We start from the raw sequence: 19284 nt of genomic DNA on the forward strand, positions 1-19284 counted from the left end.
TAAGATAAGCATGGCCGTTATCGTGCTATAGTTGGATCACAGGTGAGCAAAGACACGCTTTAGTTTATGAGCAGAATAAACTTGAGGTTCAAAGTTCAAGTTCATCCAGAGACTTAATATTTAAATCTTCACTGCCGATGCATAACTAAAAAGAAGTTTATTCGATTTCTTTTTATTGGTCGTGTCTGACTAGCTGTGCTGTTTTTACAAGTCTGCACTCTTATTTTCTTATATTTCAGAAACATCCAAAGGTTTGTGGAGGCTCGAAGACTAACTCAGTTGTCGTTTCACGGTTGTGTTACTGTGGTGGAGGTTTTGCATGCTTTTAACTGTATTATACAAATACACAGCAGAGAATAGTGGTGCATTCAGAACTCGTTTATTCTTTATTGCACTCAGGCTACATGGACAATAAGAGCTACAGCACTACATTTTAACTGCAGCCATGAAAACCCGGTGAGTGGTGGGTTTACTCTTCTCCTTTCTGTAAAGACAGAAACGATGATCACATTTTAAAGTGTTTTCTGTTTGTTTTCAAAAGAATTACAGCTTTTTAAATAAAATGTTGGACCTATTTTGCATGACTGACCTTAGCTCCGGAGTCACGGCTCTTCGCTCTCAGCTTGTTGACCTGAGACTCTGCTATGTCGGCCCGCTCCCCTGCTTCCTCCAGCTCGTGCTGCAACTTGCGCAGCTTGCTAAGGTTTGCATTGGACTGCTCCTCCTGAAAATGAAGACAGGAGTATGTAACTCCAGTGGAGGCTCATCCATGAATATTCCATAAATAAAGCTTCTATAATTTTGCTTACAGCCTCCTCTGCAGCCCTCTTGTAGGATTTCACTTTCAGCTGCAGTTTATCCACCAGGTCCTGCAGGCGGTTCAGATTCTTCTTGTCCTCCTCAGTCTGTTAAATCATTACACAGGACGTGCTGCTCATTATACCAGAACCTTTATTTCTTTTTTGCATCACAGAGGAACAGAGCCTGGAGTTTACCTGGTAGGTCAACTCTTTGATGCGCCGCTCATACTTCCGGATGCCCTTCACAGAGTCGCTGCTTTTCCTTTGCTCAATTTCCAACTCATTTTCCAGCTCTCTCACCTGGAAAAGAAGCCATCAATTTATCCTTTGTAAGACTGTTAAAGTCACCAACTCCTCTATTTTACAGCACTCCAAGTTCTGAAACATTTACCCTGGACTCCAGCTTCTGGACCTGCTTCTTTCCACCTTTCATAGCTATCTGCTCGGCCTCATCCAGGCGGTGCTGCAGATCTTTGATGGTTTGCTCCATGTTTTTCTTCATACGCTCCAGGTGGGCACTGGTGTCTTGCTCCTTCTTCAGCTCCTCCGCCATCATGGCAGCATCAGTAACGGCCTTCTTTGCCTTCTCCTCAGCATTTCTGCATTCCTGCACAGCCTCCTCCACCTCATTCTGAAGCTGAGCTGTGTCACTCTCCAGCTTCTTCTTTTGGTTCAAGAGGCTGGTGTTCTGCCGGGAGAATCAGGCAGCTTTAGCACGCAATATTATCTTGCAGGATAGCGTTTGCAGTGTTGCAGACATACCTGCGAGTGCAGCAGCTGAACTCGCTCGCTGACATCCAGCAGCTCCTGCTCGGCCAGCTTCCGACCCCGTTCGGTCTGCTCCACCAAAGCCCTCAGCTCATCGAGCTCAGCCTGCATCAGGTTGTTACGTCTCTCCACGATGGCAATGTTCTCCTTCAGGTCATCATTGGCACGGAGAGCTTCATCCAGCTGCAGCTGTGAGTCCTGTCGTGATAGAATTTAAAATGATAACATTTTCCAAAAATGTATCTCAGGCTTTATCTTGTTTCTCGGTTTAAAAATGCAAGTAAGTAACTGAAGCATCACCTTCAGGTGAGCGTGGACTCCCTTGAGCTGCTTCTGAGCCTCTGCTGCCTGCCTGTTAGCCTGGCTCAGTTGGATCTCCATCTCATTTAGATCCCCCTCCATCTTCTTCTTTAGTCTAAGAGCCTCGTTTCTGCTGCGAATCTCAGCCTCCAGCGAGCTCTGCAGAGTGTCCGTCACCCTCTGATGGTTTCGCTTGGCCTGCTCCATCTCCTCGTCCTTCTCCGTCAGCTTGCGCTCCATGTCAGCTTTCATTTGATTGAACTCCAGCTGAGCTCGAAGGATCTTACCCTCTTCATGCTCAAGGGTACCCTGTCGGAAATAGTAGATGATGGTCTCTCTCTCATAGCATTCGGAGTGAGAAAATTTAAGAAAGGCAATAAAGCTCATCCATAAAGTCATATTTAAAAAAGAAAAAATCACCTCAGCTTCCTCCAGAGCAGTGTGTATCTCTGCCTTCTCTTGCTCCAGCTGTTTGCGGATCTTCTCCAGCTCATGGATGTTTTTTCCTCCCTCACCAAGTTGCTCAGTCAGGTCAGAAATTTCCTCTGTAGAGCAAAGATTCATTTAGTGGTACCATTTACTCTGTCCACTGCCACGTGAAAGGATAAATCGTGTTCAAATGATATCTTCCAACCTTGGAGATTCTTGTTTTCTCGTTTCATGGTCTCCAGATGTTCCAGAGCCTCTTCATAGGAGTTCTTCAATTTGAAGAGTTCAGTGCTGAGAGAACGAGCATCCTTCTGGGCACCTTCCAGCTCAGCTTGAGACTCCTCATACTTCTGCTTCCACTCAGCAAGGACCTGAGTGAATACCACAAAAAGTAGTTCATTTTATATGTTCAATTTTTAGTGGCATGCTAGTTTTTCTTTCTCGTGTGATGTTACCTTGTCAAAGTTTCTTTGCTTCTTGTCCAGAGCAGCAGCAGCAGCATTAGATCTCTCCACATCCACCATCAGATCCTCGATTTCACCCTGAAGCCTGTGTTTGGTTTTCTCCAGGGAGGAGCATTTTGCATTAGCAGCTTCCACAGCTTCCTCAGCATCCTGTAACCGTTGAGCTAGCTTTTTCCTAATAACAAACATACAACAGAAGTTTCAGATCATCACAGATAAGATGGATAAGATACTAATAAGATATCACAGGGAATTCATACTGAGTCCTTACTTTGCTTCTTCCAGCTCCTCTGTCCTTTGGATGGCATCAGTTTCATACTTGGTTCTCCACTGAGCCACCTCAGAGTTGGCCTTGGACATGCTGCGTTGGAGCTCAGCTTTGGCTTCCTGCTCTTCCTCAAACTGCTCCCTCAGCAAATCACAGTCATGGCGAGCAGACTGCACTGCATGGGCAAGTGCATTCTTGGCCTAGGATCAAGCAGTAGTAAGTCAAGTCATTTTGCCAGTAGATATTTAGTTTTGTATTTAAAAAGAAACAGTTCTTGAATACCTTGACTTCCTCCTCCAGCTGCCTCTTGAGGTCTTCAATCTGCTGGGTATATGAGAGCTTCGCTCTGGTCAGCTGGGACACCAAAGAGTTCTTCTCCTCCAGCTGCCTGGTGAGCTCACCTGCAAAATGAGGGTTTATTTTAGTTTTTTTCTCTCACTCCTATCCCCATTGTTCCGAATGTAATGGTGCTCTAGCAACTTGGACCTCTTTAGGATCACGTTACCATTTTCAGTTTGAAACTTTGCTTTTTGCATTGTGAAGTCATTGATGGAACGTTGGGCCTCCTCTGATTTTGTCTTGTATTCGCTCACTTGATCCTCCAGAGTGCGACACATTTTCTCCAGGTTGCTCTGAGTGAAAGGATTTCCATATTAGAATGTAAGCTGTTATATCAACATGTACCATTATACCACGAATCACATTAGGAAAGCTATTGTTTCCTTATTTACACCAGTAAGATTGTCAGCAAGTTAGAGCTAAACCCAAGACAGTTAGCCTAGCTTAGCATTAAAACTGTAAGCTGGTAAACTTAGCATAACAATGTGCTGAATTACACACTGATCACAGAAGGCTAATGGGCCTGTAATGACAATGTAAGCATGCTAACTTGTTAAGAAAAAAGTTTTACTATATAAGTTTGGTTTGTCACCGCAATAATCACAACTGAAGAAAAAATACAGAGGCTAAGGGAACTGGTGTCAGTTTTGGAGGGAGACTGTTTAAACACCATCTTAAACAGCCATCATAAACCAAAGTACTGAACATGTCAATATGGGTTGACCTGCTTATGCTTATGCAATCAGTGTATAAACACTCTTATGTAACTTAAGTCACTAATATTAAAATTGAAAATGCTCATCACACTGATATAAGAGTGATTTTGATCTTTAGGGGTTACATTTAGTAAGACAAATTAAATTTTTACAAAAAAAGACAGCAAAAAATGTAAAACATTGTCAAAAAACCATTTGTTTGCTTTGGACATCTTACTTTAGCTTTGGCAAGCTGCTCCATGTTGGAGACGACGTCATCCAGCTCCAGTTTGAGCTCGCTCTTCTCTTTCTCCAGCTTCTGCTTGACTCTTTGCAAGTTGTCGATCTGCTCACCCAGATCAGCCACGCTGTCGGCATTCTTCTTTCTCAGTGCGGCAGCAGTGGCTTCATGGTGCAGAGTGGCCTCCTCAAGGTCCCTGCGCATCTTCTGGAACTCGGCCTCCCTCTTCTTGTTCACCTCGATCTGGGCAGCGGTGGCTCCTCCAGCCTCCTCCAGCCTTTCGCTGATCTCCTCCAGCTCCCTGGCCAAGTCAGCCCTCTGTTTCTCCACCTTGGCCCGGGCAGCTCGCTCTGCCTCCAGTTCTTCCTCTAGCTCCTCAATGCGGGCCTTGATTGAATTTACCAGATTCATTAAAAAAATTAATATAGGACTCACAAAATAAAGACAAAATAAGACATAAATAAAAACCCGCTGTTACCTGTAACTCCTTCAGTTTCTTCTGGAGCTGAGCACTCATTGCCTGCTCATCCTCAATTTTACTGAGATGCTGACTAATTTCAAAATCCTTCCTACATTCAATGACAGTGTTTTAGAATTAGTAAGCAGCTTTTTTTTGTCAAACAGTGGGTTATTTCTGTGATTTTTAAAGTGTAGTGTTACTTTTTGAGTTTTTCCTCTAGCTGCTGCTTGTCATTCTCCAGATCCATTATGTTTTCTTGGGTTAGCTTCAGGTCCCCTTCCAGTTTTCTCTTGGCTCTTTCTAAATCCATCCTCACCTTCTTCTCTTGTTCCAATGATCCTTCAAGCTGAAGGGCAAAAGAGTTACTCCATAATCTCATTGCAAGAATTTGACAGCTTATCTCAGTGAAATATCTGCGTTTAATAGGCTTACGTCATCGACTTGCTGCTCCAGCTTGACTTTGGCCTTGGTCAGAGAGTTGACTTTGTCTTCCTCACTCTGCAAGTCATCCAGCGTTTGCTGGTGGGCCTCCTGAAGAGCTTTCTTCTCTTTGGTCAGCTTAGCAATGATTTCATCCAAAGCTGCCATTTCTTCAGTCAGATTTTTCACCTTAGAATAAGATCACAGAAAGAGTATTTACTCTGGTACATGGAGACGTTTTTCACCACATAAAAACTCTTTTAAACGCCAATGAATGATTTGTAGTCCATCCATGATAACAATAATCTGTGGACATTGACGTGACAATTCCACCTCATAGCTGAAGACAATCAGTATCAGCATTCATTCAAATATGTGTTTATGGCAACCGGATCAAAGTCCAGTGATACTCGCTATCAAATCCAAACTATTTTAGTTTTAGAATAAAGAACAGTTAGTCTGAGACTCTATAACACTGAGCTAAAGGGTGGTAAAATACTCATCATTATAAGTCGTTTTATATTTTGTGAACATGATTGGATGTGTTTCATACCTTGTTCTCAGTGGCATGCTTTTCCTTTTCCACTTTAGACAGAGTCAGCTCTAAATCATCAATGTCCTTCTTAAGCTCTGAACACTCATCCTCCAGCTTCCTTTTCTTAGCAGTTAGCTCTGCATTCATCTCCTCTTCATCCTCGAGTCTCTCTGTCAGCTCTTTGACTTTAGCCTCAAGCTGAATCTTGCTCTTAATCAGACCCTCACAGCGCTCCTCAGCATCTGAAAGATTGTCTTGCTCCTAAATGCAAGAAATTAAACAGTATTGTTATTTATTACAGTTATGTATCACGTCCACGTACGTTTTAGATGACTAATGTATCTTACAGATTGGACTTGGAGCTGTAAGTCATTCTTCTCTTGGAGAAGGGTGACCATTTTTTCCTCCAGCTCCTTCTTGCGGGCTTCAGATTTGGCATATGCCTCTTTGAGCTTTGTAAACTCCTCTTTCATGTTTGCCATCTCCTTCTCAGTCTCAGCTGATTTCAGCAGAGGTTTAATCTTAAAGAACATCTTCATCCAGGGCCAATTTTTGACGCCCATGAAGGCACGAATGTTCCACTGGATCACGAGTAAGGCATCCCTGTGGGATGTATCAGACGTTCAAGTTCATTTTTATCTTAATGTAATGTTATCTTCATGTTAAATATGAAGACTTTGGCACCAACCTGCGCTCAACAATTTTCTGGAACTCAATCCTGGCGAGCAGTCCTCTGGATCTTGCTTGAATTCCAGTAATGATGAGAGCGAGGCGATCATCTCTCATCTCTTCAAGAACACCAAGCAGACCAGCTTTGAAGAACACCTGATAGTGACAGAGTGGTTTTCATTGTTTTTTTACTGCACAGAAAAAAAGTTCAGCCTTTTCTTTGTTAATATAGCTGGCGAAACAAACCTTCGTGTGCCCCAGCTTGTACTGCTCGTGATCAATATCCAATGACCCCAGAAGTTTTTCTGAGGCTTTTTTGTTGTCAATGAACTGCCCTTCAGGAATAGCACTGGGGTTCAAGATGCGATATCTGAAACGATACAGCCATAGCATTATTACAATAACTGAATGAAGTGGAAAAAAAATAAAGAAGAATAACAATAGGAAGGCAAACAACCCAAAGTGTGGGGTTACAATGTGTTTCCCAGCATTTGCCAGCAGCGCCAGAGAACAGGATTTCTGAAAGTTAGTGTTTTTGTCTAAAAGCCCCTTGAGAAGGGAAACTACAATGTTGCAAACAATTGCTAAAAGCAACCAATAGGGAAAACGTGTCAACCTTAAGCTGCCAGGGGAAAAACGTTTAAGGACTAGAAATATATGAAAACCTTCTATCGCTGCTATTGTACGAAAGAACAACAGATGATGTTTTTCTTGCCTTTGTTTGAAGTCTCCATACTGAATCCTGTTGGGAAATCCCTTCCTGCAGATCCTGATCCCTTCCAGCACACCGTTACAGCGTAGCTGGTGCATGACCAGAGGATTCTCCATCGCCCCAGGAGTCTTGGTCTCATTGGGGATGATGCAGCGCACAAAATGAGGGTGAGTTGACCTGAGGTTGGTCATGAGTTTATTCAGATTCTCCTGTAAAAGTAAGAAGGAAATCATCAGTAGGTCCGCACTGTAGGCTAAACCTACAAAACCTTCCCAACTTTAGGCATTTTTTACCCTGTGCAGCGCAGACACAGTCTGGAAGGAAGAACCTTTCTTCTTTCCTCCCTTTCCCTTGCCTCCTCCATCTTGGGCTGCATGGAGTTACAAGTTATATAAATATCACTGTGATTTTCTTAAATAATGGAAAATTTACAGAGCAAAAAACCCAAAAGTGCTTACTGGACTCTGCACCCGCATACCCCATGAACAGCATTGAGAGTAACTTCAGAGTGGACTTCTGATAGAGTCCAACCACGGTCTCATTGAGCGGGTCCTTGTTCTTCTCCAGCCAGTTAGTGATGTTGTAGTCAACAGTACCAGCATAGTGGATGAGAGAGAAATGAGCCTCTGCTTTTCCTTTAATAACTCTGGGCTTCTGGAAGTTGGGACTTTTACCCAGATGGTTGTCATACAACTTGGCTTTGAATGTCGAATCTGAAGCTTTGGGGAACATGCACTCCTCTTCAAGGATGGACATGATGCCCATGGGCTTTAATAAAGGATGGATAAGATGTTAGACTATTATACACAAAAGCTGTCAAAATGACCAAGTTTGAACACACCAACCTTTTCAATGAGTTCAATGCAGGCTGCCAAGTCCATGCCAAAGTCAATGAACTCCCAAACGATGCCCTCTTTCTTGTACTCTTCTTGCTCCAGTACAAACATGTGATGGTTGAAGAACTGCTGCAGCTTCTCATTGGTGTAGTTGATGCAAAGCTGCTCGAAGGTGTTGAACTAAAAAAGTGAGAGTCAGATTTCATATACATTATACAGGAAGGACATTTTTCCATAAATATTGTGTAAGATGTCCTTAAACCCTTTAACACTCACATCAAAGATCTCAAATCCAGCAATATCAAGCACACCAATGAAGTACTGACGAGGTTGTTTGGTATCCAGAGATTGATTGATTCTCACCACCATCCACAAGAACATTTTCTCGTACACTGACTTGGCCAGAGCACCGATAGAGTAGTACACCTTAAAAAAAGAAAACATGAAAGCAATGAAATCAAAGTTTAAATTTGTTGTATTCTTTAAGTACTCACAGAACTGTGAGGTTCCTTTTATTTCATCTCACCTGCTGCACACTTTGACCTTTGGTGACCCACTCGTTGCCTACTTTAACTCTTGGGTGGCACAGCCCCTTGATGAGGTCAGCAGAGTTTAGGCCCATAAGATATGCCGCTTTGTCGACATCTGTAAACGGATGTTGTATTAAAGCATTATTTTCTGTAGTTATACTGTTATATAGTTACACTGCTGAGGTTTTATTTCTGTTCTGACCCTCAGTGCCATCAGGCTCCGCTTGTTCTTCTCGCTGCTTCTGTTTGAATTTCATGTTTCCATAATGCATGATGGCACCGGTCAGCTTGTAAATGCCATTCTTCTCCTCTTGGGTGAAGCCCAGGACATCAAAAGCTTCCTAAAACAAGAAAATTGCATTTCCGTTTGTTATTGCTGAATATGTATATAGATTTGAGGATTTGTATTTTCCACTATGCTCTGTTTCACTCACATCAGTAGCCATCAGCTCTTCAGAATCATTGATAGAAGCTACGGTTGTTTCTCCTTGGGAGATGTAGGCGTAGTCATAGGGGTTGTTGGTGATCAACAGCATTTCTGCCAGAGAAAAGAAAGATTGCAATCTATGTGACTACGTTCTGCTTTATTCTGGTATGGACAGTGGATAAAAAGACAGGAATTACACATAGAATACACGGGTAGTTTGCAGTGGGAAAATACAGCCATGCTATTGGATCTGATCCTGACCACTTGGATTTTGGATCACCCTTCTACCCAGCCTATTATTCAGCACTCACCCAGCAGCTCTGGTTTCTGCTGGGACAGAATCTGGTAGAAGATGTGATAGTCCCGCTCAGCCTTGAGCTGATAGGTGACACGAGACTTCTCCAGCAAATCTATAAAAGAAAAAAAATGTAAAGGTAGAACAGTAATTGAATGCCACTTTGTTGAAACCTACAGGAAATCTCATCAAAATAGGAAACTAGAAAACAAAGTTAATGTAATTAAGTGGAACACATAGTGTGCTCTAAACACAGCACCATGCAAATCTTGAAAAAATTATTTGGATTATGATGATGTCACAGCATACTCACATGTCTCAATGTCAGCAGAAGACAATTTTCCACTGACTCCGAAGTGGATTCGAATAAATTTACCCTGTGAGGATATGTAGGATTGAACCCAGTGAGGACAGTGAAGAATGAAGAGGATATCCAGGATTTTGTAAAGCCTGCCTGAAATGTTCACTTAACTCACTGATGGTGTTTTGTACTCTGTACTTAAATGTGTTGACATTTGTTAGCATAAAGAATGAAAGTGGAGCTGGCATGAACTGTAGAGCAGTTCCCTCAAAACAAGTGAACTCACAAATCTGGAGGAGTTGTCATTCCTGATGGTCTTGGCATTTCCAAACGCCTCCAGAGCAGGATTGGCCTGGATGATCTGATCCTCCAGGGTGCCCTGCAGATGTAAAGCATAGAAAGTTTTAGTCATCTAAACTGTATTTATAACGCTTTCAAAATATCACATCACACCGACCTTTTTCTCCTGTTTTTCATCCTTCTTGCCAGAAACCGCTGCAATGCTGGCAAAGTACTGGATGACTCTCTTGGTGTTCACAGTCTTTCCTGCACCAGATTCTCCACTGGGGACAAAAACCAGTGAGCTTGTGAGACATCTCTGTAACAGCTTAAACACAGTCTTGATAATAAAAAAAAAAGATCTGGTTATCGGGACTGACTTACGTGATAAGGATTGACTGGTTTTCTCTGTCTGCAAGATTTATGAGAATAAATGTTAGAAGTTATCTTTTTAAATGTCTCAGAGAGACCGTTACAAAGTCCTGTATACAAGGTGAACATACCAGCAAGCATATACTGGTAGGCATTGTCAGAGATGGAGTAGATGTGAGGAGGAGCTTCACTCCTCTTCTTTCCTCTGTAGGCAGCGACCACCGACTTATCGTACACTGGCAGCCACTTGTAGGGGTTGACAGTTACACAGAACAGTCCTGAGTAGGTCTGTGGAAGAAGATTTACGCAAGTTTTATTTGGTTTCTTTTAGATTAAGCTACAGATTCCATGCTATGCAGATATCTCCGGGCTTGTGGTTACTACTCACGTAGATCATCCACGCTGCGTAACGCTCTTTGAGGTTAAACAGCACAGCAGGTTCATGGAGGAAGGTGAACATCGCCATGTCCTCAATCTTATCGAACTTTGGCGGGTTCTGAGGATGGATATCTGCCTCCTTATGGGTGACGGTCTAAAAGGGTTTAACAAAAAGCTTAAATCAAACTGTAAAACCCGTCAGGGGTGTAAGTTCATAATCTCAACTAATGTTTCAGTTTTTATTCAGCTGGTGTAAATATGACACACTAACCTTTCCAAACTCAGTTTCAACGGTAACTTTGTCACCGTCCCTGCTCATGACTGAGGCTTTGACGTACTCCACCTCGGGGTCGGGTACAAAACAAAACTTTTTCATGTCGAAAGGTCTGGTCTGAGCTTCCAAACGCTCCTTCTCCGACTTTCTCAGGAAGGAAGCTGCCGACCCAAACTCCGCCATGATGGCGTCACTTGACATCCTGAAAGCTGCGAGGCAAGAGTGTGGGTTTAAAAGCGTGTTGGTTACATCTTTCTTGGATGGTATTGGGAGAATTTGTAAGCTGATTTAATTGTAATGTATTTCTGCAAATAGTTTAAAGGTAATAATTAGTAATTATATCATAAAAATGTTGTTAACTAAGAACTACGACCACAAGCTACAGTAGTACAGACATAAATGTCATTCTGAGTCTAGTATAACTTTGTTTTGAAACAGGAAAAGCATGGAGCTGTTTACCTGTTTTCTCTTCCTTTCCCTTGATGAAAGTTTACTGGGTCTCTAGAAATACAAGACGACAAAAGGAAATGCATTTTCAGTACATGTCCTTATAGTTATGTTATTATAAAATGTGTGTATGCTTACCTGTAGATGGTGTGATTCTGTCCATTCTCCCGTCTCTCTGACCTCCTCTTTTTATACATCCAGGAGGCAGTGCCTCAGCACACAGCCGCCCTAAAAGGCATGATGCCAGAACACAAAGGGATCAAAAAAGAAACACCTGTATTTGGAGATAAAGGTGTGGACAAATATAGCCATCGGCTATTGTAGCCGAAGCTTAATTAGCTTGTCCTCTATCAGCATCTGTTTTAGTTCTGTCCTTCAATTGTGAGAAAAGCAAGAAAATCACTTAAAAAAAACATTAAAAATAGCTCTGACTCTTATACGAATCATTTATGTTATTTTCATTATATTAAACCCATTTCCACACATTTTATTGTCTTAAATGAGAATCATTGACTCATGTTTTTTTGTTATTAAAGTCTAAATTCTGTTATTAGTTTCTTACGTGCCTCGTCACTGCTACTGTAAGCACTGTCTGCGTGTCTTGTGACTGTGGTATTGTCTTCTATTGTCCTGGAGGACAAAGATAAACCCTGTGAATTTTTGACTTGGATTCCTTCTGGTAGTCCTTTGCCTCCCAGTGGGCCTCAGATGACCCTCCTCCATCTATAGTAAAAGGTCGGGAGTGACAGCTGCTTGCTTTCAACGGTCTAAGTGGCCATGCTGTAAGGAAATACATTTAGCACACAAAGGACACTTACTACCTCCCCCATATAGGCGTTACTAATGACACCGCAGCCAGTGCTGTAAATAAGTGTCACATTAGCAAGAGAAGATCCTTAAATCACACGTTTATTGAATGGACCACCTGAAGCCCTCCTCAAGAAGCACAAAACCTTTCGACATTAACAACTTCACACTTTGAGGTTCACCGTGACCTTGTGGGTCTTGACAGTTGGCTGTCTGCACCCAGCGCACCACTCCTCGGCACATCGCAGGCAGTGCTGAGTTTCATTCCCAGCTGTCTTGTGTCCTTCTGCAGTCAACACTTATGAGGAAGCTTGACAGGCCTTCCTATACGCAGCAGCCGCCCTGGTGGGTTGTTCGCGCTGCTGCTTGAACATACAATGAGCAGCCGAAACATCAAAGCCTGACAGGTGACGTGAATAGCGTCAGTGTTAAAGTGCATTGTTGTGGATGTTACTTGATTACCCAACTAAGCATTGTTGCAAACCAAACATACACACACAAACCTGAAGGACATTGTACCAAAAAGGAAAAACAGAAGAAATTTTCATGAAAATTCAAGGAACACAACAAAGAGCTGTAGGCCCACACTCCCCAGATCCCAGTCCAATCAGGCATAGAGATGCACTCTGCAGCCCACAGCACCCAGCAGGCTCGATGCCAACAAACTGGTGCTAGACACCACATGACAGGTACATTGTTCATCAGTCAGAATAATATTACACATGTTCTTGCTCCTCTTGTTCTGCAGATTAAAGGCCTCTAATCAGAATTTCAGGTGTCTATGAAGCATGCATTTTTTAAGATAGTGAAAGTGCTGGTAAGCATTTTACATAAATTCATCATGAATGTCATGATAACTTTGGTAACTTTATACAAACACTCACTTAAATCTTTTAATTAAGGGTGCTGAACGTTGCACATTGCCTGTTAACTTTATCTTAGTGATCATGATCGACTACAACTCGTAGTGTTTCTTTTAAAAAAAGGATTGGTTGGCAGCACTCATTGGATTGACCAACACTCAGAAACATGCAAAAGTCCAATGAAACCAGTGAAGATCTAAGAGGGAGAATTGTAGATGCACAAAAGTTTGGATGGTCTCTATGTGCCATTTCTTCTTCACTGAAGAAGAAGCTCCTGCTTCAAGCTCGACTGAAATTTGCGACTGCCCACATGGACGAGGCAAATGGCTCGTGGAGAAAAGATTTATGGTCAGACCAGACAAAGGTTAAGCTATTTGGCCATAATGGCAAGAGGTATGTTTGGAGAAGTAAAGGTGATGTTTTCAGTCCTAAATACACTGTACCAACTGTCAAGCATGGTGGTGGTCCTGTTTTGCTGCCACTGGTACATTGCACATTGCAAGTGGATGGAATAATAAAAACAGGAATACCACCAAATTCTTGAGCTTCAACACCTCAAATCAAACGCTAAATAGTTTAACCACAACCAATGTTGGGTATTCCAAGAGGACAACGATCTCAAACTCAAACCAAAACTGTTTTAGGATGGATAAAACAGGCTAACATTAAGCTTCTCTAATGGCCTTCCCAAAGCCCCGACCTCAACCCCTTTGAAAATGTGTCAACTGCAATCATTCCACCCTATGACATTCCTGCCCACGACACTTCTCCAGTCCATCTTTAATAACCTGAAAAGTTGGTTGATTCCCACCTGACTCCAGTCTTTAAACTCTGTTATTTTTATTTTGCTTTACTGTCAAGGAATATACAGTGCCAGCATACTACAAGTGGAATACAATAAATATACATCAGGTTTACTATTAGTTGCTGCTTCCCCAGCACAATAATCTTGAAAACAAAGTGGGCAAGTGTTTATAGCCTGTTATTTTCTTCCTTTTGTCCTTGAGCTCTGAGATGGCAGCATGACGTTCATAAAGCCTCTACAAATGTCACTGGCACCGAAACTGACAGCCAAGGCATAGTGGCACACGATGTCAGACTTACTTAGATCCTCACACTCACTGGCTTTGTGCCATTTCTCTCCACTTTGCATAACAATCTAGCTAAAAGAGGAGTCGATGAGATACAAAAAAGAATCTGTTTTATATTCAAGTCGAGCTTTTGTTCATTTTTCTGCATGTTCACACTCTAAATCCAATCCAAATTTGAGTGTGAGCATTATCGTGTTTGCAGCTGTTGTTCGGCAAGGCCAGGTCACCACCCTATATACTGGTACCGTAACTGCTACTTCGTTCTGTCACCCCCACGCTTCATCTTGTTGGCCTGACATTGTTTCCTTCCATTTACCCTTGAGGACAAAGATAAACCTGTGAAATTGTTTTGGGATTCCTTCTGCCGAGCTTAAGTCAAAGCAGGCACTCCATACGGCCACAGCCCCTCTCAACAGTGACGCAAACCATCGTGTGTGTGAGCGCGTGAGTCCTTTTCAGTAATCATCACAGCCTCTTGAGTAAAAGATCAGTTTCTGTCATTGTAAAGATAAATACCTGATATGATCATGGTGGAGAAATCGTTTGAATTCACAAGTGTCTGCTGCTGTCACCAGGATCACAAGAAGTATTTCTTCACCGTGCAAAGTGTGAGACTGTCTACACAGTGATAATTTCTCTTAGACTTAGAGAAGGAATCTTCTCTTCCAAGACCCCTGCACTGTATAACAAGACTCTTTCAACACTTGAATGCTCCACATTCAAGGGCCTCACCTCAAGTAGTCTTATTAGCCCTTACATAATGTTCCCTGTCAGTTCCACACTCAGCTCTCAGCTGTCCTGTACTGTTTGAAGGGTCAGCTAACATGCTCTGATGTTCTCCTTACATCAGCTACCTTGGCTGTCTGCTTTATGTACAGCAGCTTCAACTTCACCTTGTAATGCACCTGAGTGATGATACAGTGGGGCAAAAAAATATTTAGTCAGCCACCGATTGTGCAAGTTCCCCCACTTAAAATGATGACAGAGGTCAGTCATTTGCACCAGAGGTACACTTCAACTGTGAGAGACAGAATGTGAAAAAAAAATCCATGAATCCACATGGTAGGATTTGTAAAGAATTTATTCGTAAATCAGGGTGGAAAATAAGTATTTGGTCACCTCAAACAAGGAAAATCTCTGGCTCTCACAGACCTGTAACGTCTTCTGTAAGAAGCTTTTCTGTCCCCCACTCGTTACCTGTATGAATGGCACCTGTTTGAACTCATCATCTGTATAAAAGACACCTGTCCACAGCCTCAAACAGTCAGACTCCAAACTCCGCCATGGCCAAGACCAAAGAGCTTTCGAAGGACACCAGGAAAAGTATTGTAGACCTGCACCAGACTGGGAAGAGTGAATCTACAATAGGCAAGCAGCTTGGTGTGAAGAAATCAACTGTGGGAGCAATCATCAGAAAATGGAAGACATACAAGACCACTGATAATCTCCCTCGATCTGGGGCTCCACGCAAGATCTCATCCCGTGGGGTCAAAATGATCATGAGAACGGTGAGCAAAGATCCCAGAACCACACGGGGGGACCTGGTGAATGACCTGCAGAGAGCTGGGACCAAAGTAACAAAGGTCACCATCAGTAACACACTACAACGGCAGGGAATCAAATCCCGCAGTGCCAGACGTGTTCCGCTGCTGAAGCCAGTGCATGTCCAGGCCCGTCTGAAGTTTGCCAGAGAGCACATGGATGATACAGCAGAGGATTGGGAGAATGTCATGTGGTCAGATGAAACCAAAGTAGAACTTTTTGGTATAAACTCAACTCGTCGTGTTTGGAGGAAGAAGAATACTGAGTTGCATCCCAAGAACACCATACCTACTGTGAAGCATGGGGGTGGAAACATCATGCCATGGGGCTGTTTTTCTGCCAAGGGGACAGGACGACTGATCCGTGTTAAGGACAGAATGAATGGGGCCATGTATCGTGAGATTTTGAGCCAAAACCTCCTTCCATCAGTGAGAACTTTGAAGATGAAACGAGGCTGGGTCTTCCAACATGACAATGATCCAAAACACACCGCCCGGGCAACAAAGGAGTGGCTCCGTAAGAAGCATTTGAAAGTCCTGGAGTGGCCTAGCCAGTCTCCAGACCTCAACCCCATAGAAAATCTGTGGCGGGAGTTGAAAGTCCGTGTTGCTCGGCGACAGCCCCAAAACATCACTGCTCTCGAGAAGATCTGCATGGAGGAATGGGCCAAAATACCAGCTACTGTGTGTGCAAACCTGGTAAAGACCTATAGTAAACGTTTGACCTCTGTTATTGCCAACAAAGGTTATGTTACAAAGTATTGAGTTGTATTTTTGTTATTGACCAAATACTTATTTTCCACCCTGATTTACGAATAAATTCTTTACAAATCCTACCATGTGGATTCATGGATTTTTTTTTCACATTCTGTCTCTCACAGTTGAAGTGTACCTCTGGTGCAAATGACTGACCTCTGTCATCATTTTAGGTGGGGGAACTTGCACAATCGGTGGCTGACTAAATACTTTTTTGCCCCACTGTATACAGTTGTTTGGAGATAATACAGGATGTCAGAACAGGGACTAGGAGTGAAGGTTGTCAGGTCTCCAGTTTTCCAGTGGAATTTAGCTGCTTTAGGCATATTAAATATTTCCTTTTTGGGATGTATTTCATTTACATATCTATTATTTTCTTAAACACCAATGACATTAGATACTTTATGTAACCTTTTGTTGTCTAAGTCTTCAAGAATGAAAACCCCAACTGGAACACTAGGTGATCAGAATATATTATTTTTGTTTATCAATATTCTTACCAAGTCTTAGCAATTAGGGAACTAAGAGCACATCAAAAACTTGCTGTTTTTTGAAAGTCCTTATTTTGCCATCCTCCAGATTACAGGGTTATGATCTATGATGAAGTTTGGAGGCTTAAACCCCAACAAACTTTGCACAAACACAAACACCTGCATGACATTTATACTGGCAATATCTAACTCACAATACCAACTCTGAGTATCCATTCAGTTATTTTTCTTTAACTGTTATTGATTAAGAACAGCAGGTGCATGAGATCCCAGCTTTACTGGGTGAAAGGCAAAATCTGGATGGATCACCAGTCCACCACAACGCTAACACAAAGTAGTCCAACTGCAAGTGGTGTTATCAATCTGATCCCAAGTAAATACAGGGCGAGTGTTGCCAATAACAATACAGATAGCATTATTATTGACTACTAAAGGCAGCTTGTGTAGGGCAGAGCCATGTGAAGGACTTATGAGAAGAATTATCAATTTGTATGCCACTGTCATTTTTACTTTTCACAATATTTGCCAAATATTCAACAAATAAACTTTTTCATCTTTTGCCAGATAAAAAATCTGCTATAGTGCATCCTACAGAAATGCACTGCAATTGTTTGTCCATTTGGAAGAACTAAGTAGTGAAAAGAAGTGAGCAGTGGGAATGTGCAGTCACTTTATGAGGTGATAACGTGGTCCTGCGCAGGTGGAGAGAGGATGACAACCCGTGTTCCCCATCTTGCCCTGAGTTCTTCATAAGACAGCGTTAACAGTGTATGTTTAGAGCAGCACTCTAACCTTGAGGGCATTGTTGCACTACAAGGGTGGAACATACCAATCTTTGTTAAGATCCTCAACCTCAGCTGTCATCATAGGCCTCTGGTGCCGGAGCTGTCTGTCTGCAGAGACAGACTGAGCCAGGTGACGTGCTCAGAGACGACTGCCTTTCTGCGGCTGCACTGAGATGCATGTGAACTGAGGTTGGGTATGACAGAGTATTAGGGCCACATTAGTTAGAAAACTATATTGCTGATCATTTCGAGACTAAAGTCGAAAATGTATTTTGAGAAAAAAGTTGAAATGTGGAGATTACCTTTGTTGATTCAAGAAAAAATTGCACACTTGCTGTACACTCTACAAATGCCTTGTTTAGGTGATTTAGTGAAACAAATCGATCCTCTTTATTGGGTGTAACCATCGACAACCTTTCATCTGTCCATTATAATCCATTTCCAGCTTTTATGGTTTTAAAAGCAGGTCTGTTCACAAACCAGAACCTGATCAACAGCACTGCATCCCATCATATTCACACAGTTTCTAAAGTTGTATTTTGCCATTTTGATACTATAATGAAAGCCATAAAGGCTGATGCTCCACACACTCAATAAACTACATTTATTGCTCTTTTTTTAAATTCAGCATGACAGCTGTTGTAGCTGTGCTAAAGTGATTGGAAAGATATTTTTCTACTGATCAAGTCAGATTAGGAAGCAGTGTTTCTTTTAAAACCCAAGTGTTTTTGTTCTGAGAAATGAAGCCTGTTCCACTCAGCAAGCTGCTCTGCTGCACAGCTCAGCCAGATGACAAATGCATTTAAGACCGCAGTCAAGCCGACAAGGGCTGAGGCTCCATCCAGCCAAATGCATTGCTTTTTTAATCAGCACAGGTATCAATTAGCCGTGATGAACTTTGAGAGGCAACACAAACACTGTCTCTGTCTCTTTGGTCGACATTCCACAAAAAAATCATTCACGTGTCATTTGAAACATTTATGATCAGTTTCAGAATTAAAATGTGTTTTTCTGTTAGTACACAAGACCGTTTCTAATGGGTCATAACAAAAATCTTTTGATTTGATTTTCCTGTTACTAACATTAAATACTTCAATGTAAAATGTGTTTGTGCTTTCAGAATAAATTATGATTTTAAAAAATGCTGTAACTGATAAGAGTGGCTCACTCTTGGAACATCTCCATCTTGTGGTCACAGATTGCATTTGTGCTGATCTGAGGAGGAGCTTTCTGACAGATTTGTTGATGAAATAAGTGGAATATTTGGTCCCATGCACATCATAGGTCTACAATAACAAACAGTTCAAATTAAAATAGCCAGTTTGCAGCTTTAAAAATCAGTGTTTTATAGTAAAAATGAGAGTTTAAAAAGACTTAAACTGATCCATCACCCTGTCCAGACACCTTAAAGGACCCAGAGGATTAACAAGTTGTTGAGAGGCTAGATGACGATAGCTGTCACTGTCCAAGGAAACAACTTACAATGTGCTAATTGTGAATAATGTAAAGGGATTTCTTAGCAGGATCATGTTGTATCACTTGAGAAAGTCTTTCAATGCCACAAATTCACACCTCGGGTTTAGCTTTGACCTGGCCTCCCAACAATGTCTCAGCTGTCTGCATGCTTCTTTGTAGCCTTATACATGAAAACACTGCATTGTGGTATACTGAAGAGAGGGCTGTGTTTGACTTGGGATTTTAACAGATGTTG

The 19284-nt window shown here is 42.1% G+C and overlaps 1 protein-coding gene across 1 annotated transcript; it reads right to left on the reverse strand.

Moving 5' to 3' along the window:
- Window positions 1–380: 380 nt before the first annotated feature.
- LOC146701370 (myosin-6-like) lies at window positions 381–10978 on the reverse strand. Its single transcript, XM_085467776.1, has 37 exons — window positions 10790–10978; window positions 10529–10672; window positions 10272–10428; window positions 10153–10180; window positions 9947–10052; window positions 9776–9868; window positions 9502–9565; window positions 9205–9303; window positions 8901–9004; window positions 8669–8807; window positions 8463–8581; window positions 8213–8362; window positions 7946–8116; window positions 7571–7868; window positions 7394–7458; window positions 7104–7309; window positions 6635–6758; window positions 6408–6544; window positions 6067–6322; window positions 5738–5980; window positions 5197–5373; window positions 4965–5110; window positions 4783–4873; window positions 4302–4691; window positions 3535–3661; window positions 3312–3430; window positions 3033–3229; window positions 2753–2936; window positions 2503–2668; window positions 2289–2413; window positions 1869–2177; window positions 1563–1766; window positions 1192–1488; window positions 996–1100; window positions 810–905; window positions 590–724; window positions 381–484 (listed from the first exon to the last, which is right to left on the reverse strand). Exons 1-37 carry the CDS (start codon window positions 10973–10975, stop codon window positions 470–472), a joined length of 5772 nt encoding a protein of 1923 aa, XP_085323902.1. The 5' UTR covers window positions 10976–10978; the 3' UTR covers window positions 381–469.
- Window positions 10979–19284: the final 8306 nt, after the last annotated feature.

The sequence above is a fragment of the Copadichromis virginalis genome, linkage group LG9, assembly GCF_057382275.1.
Source record: "Copadichromis virginalis isolate Kocher_CV1m ecotype Utaka linkage group LG9, C_Virginalis_male_GT1.1, whole genome shotgun sequence".
Classification (NCBI taxonomy): Eukaryota; Metazoa; Chordata; class Actinopteri; order Cichliformes; family Cichlidae; genus Copadichromis; species Copadichromis virginalis.

Excerpts from the sequence above, each read along its gene's own strand:
- LOC146701370 (XM_085467776.1), bottom strand. The coding sequence starts at position 10,975 with ATGGCGGAGTTTGGGTCGGCAGCTTCCTTCCTGAGAAAGTCGGAGAAG. Across the intron at positions 4,874-4,964 it reads CTAGAGGAAAAACTCAAAAA|GAAGGATTTTGAAATTAGTC; the intron begins GTAACACTACAC and ends CATTGAATGTAG. Across the intron at positions 2,414-2,502 it reads AGAAAACAAGAATCTCCAAG|AGGAAATTTCTGACCTGACT; the intron begins GTTGGAAGATAT and ends TTTGCTCTACAG.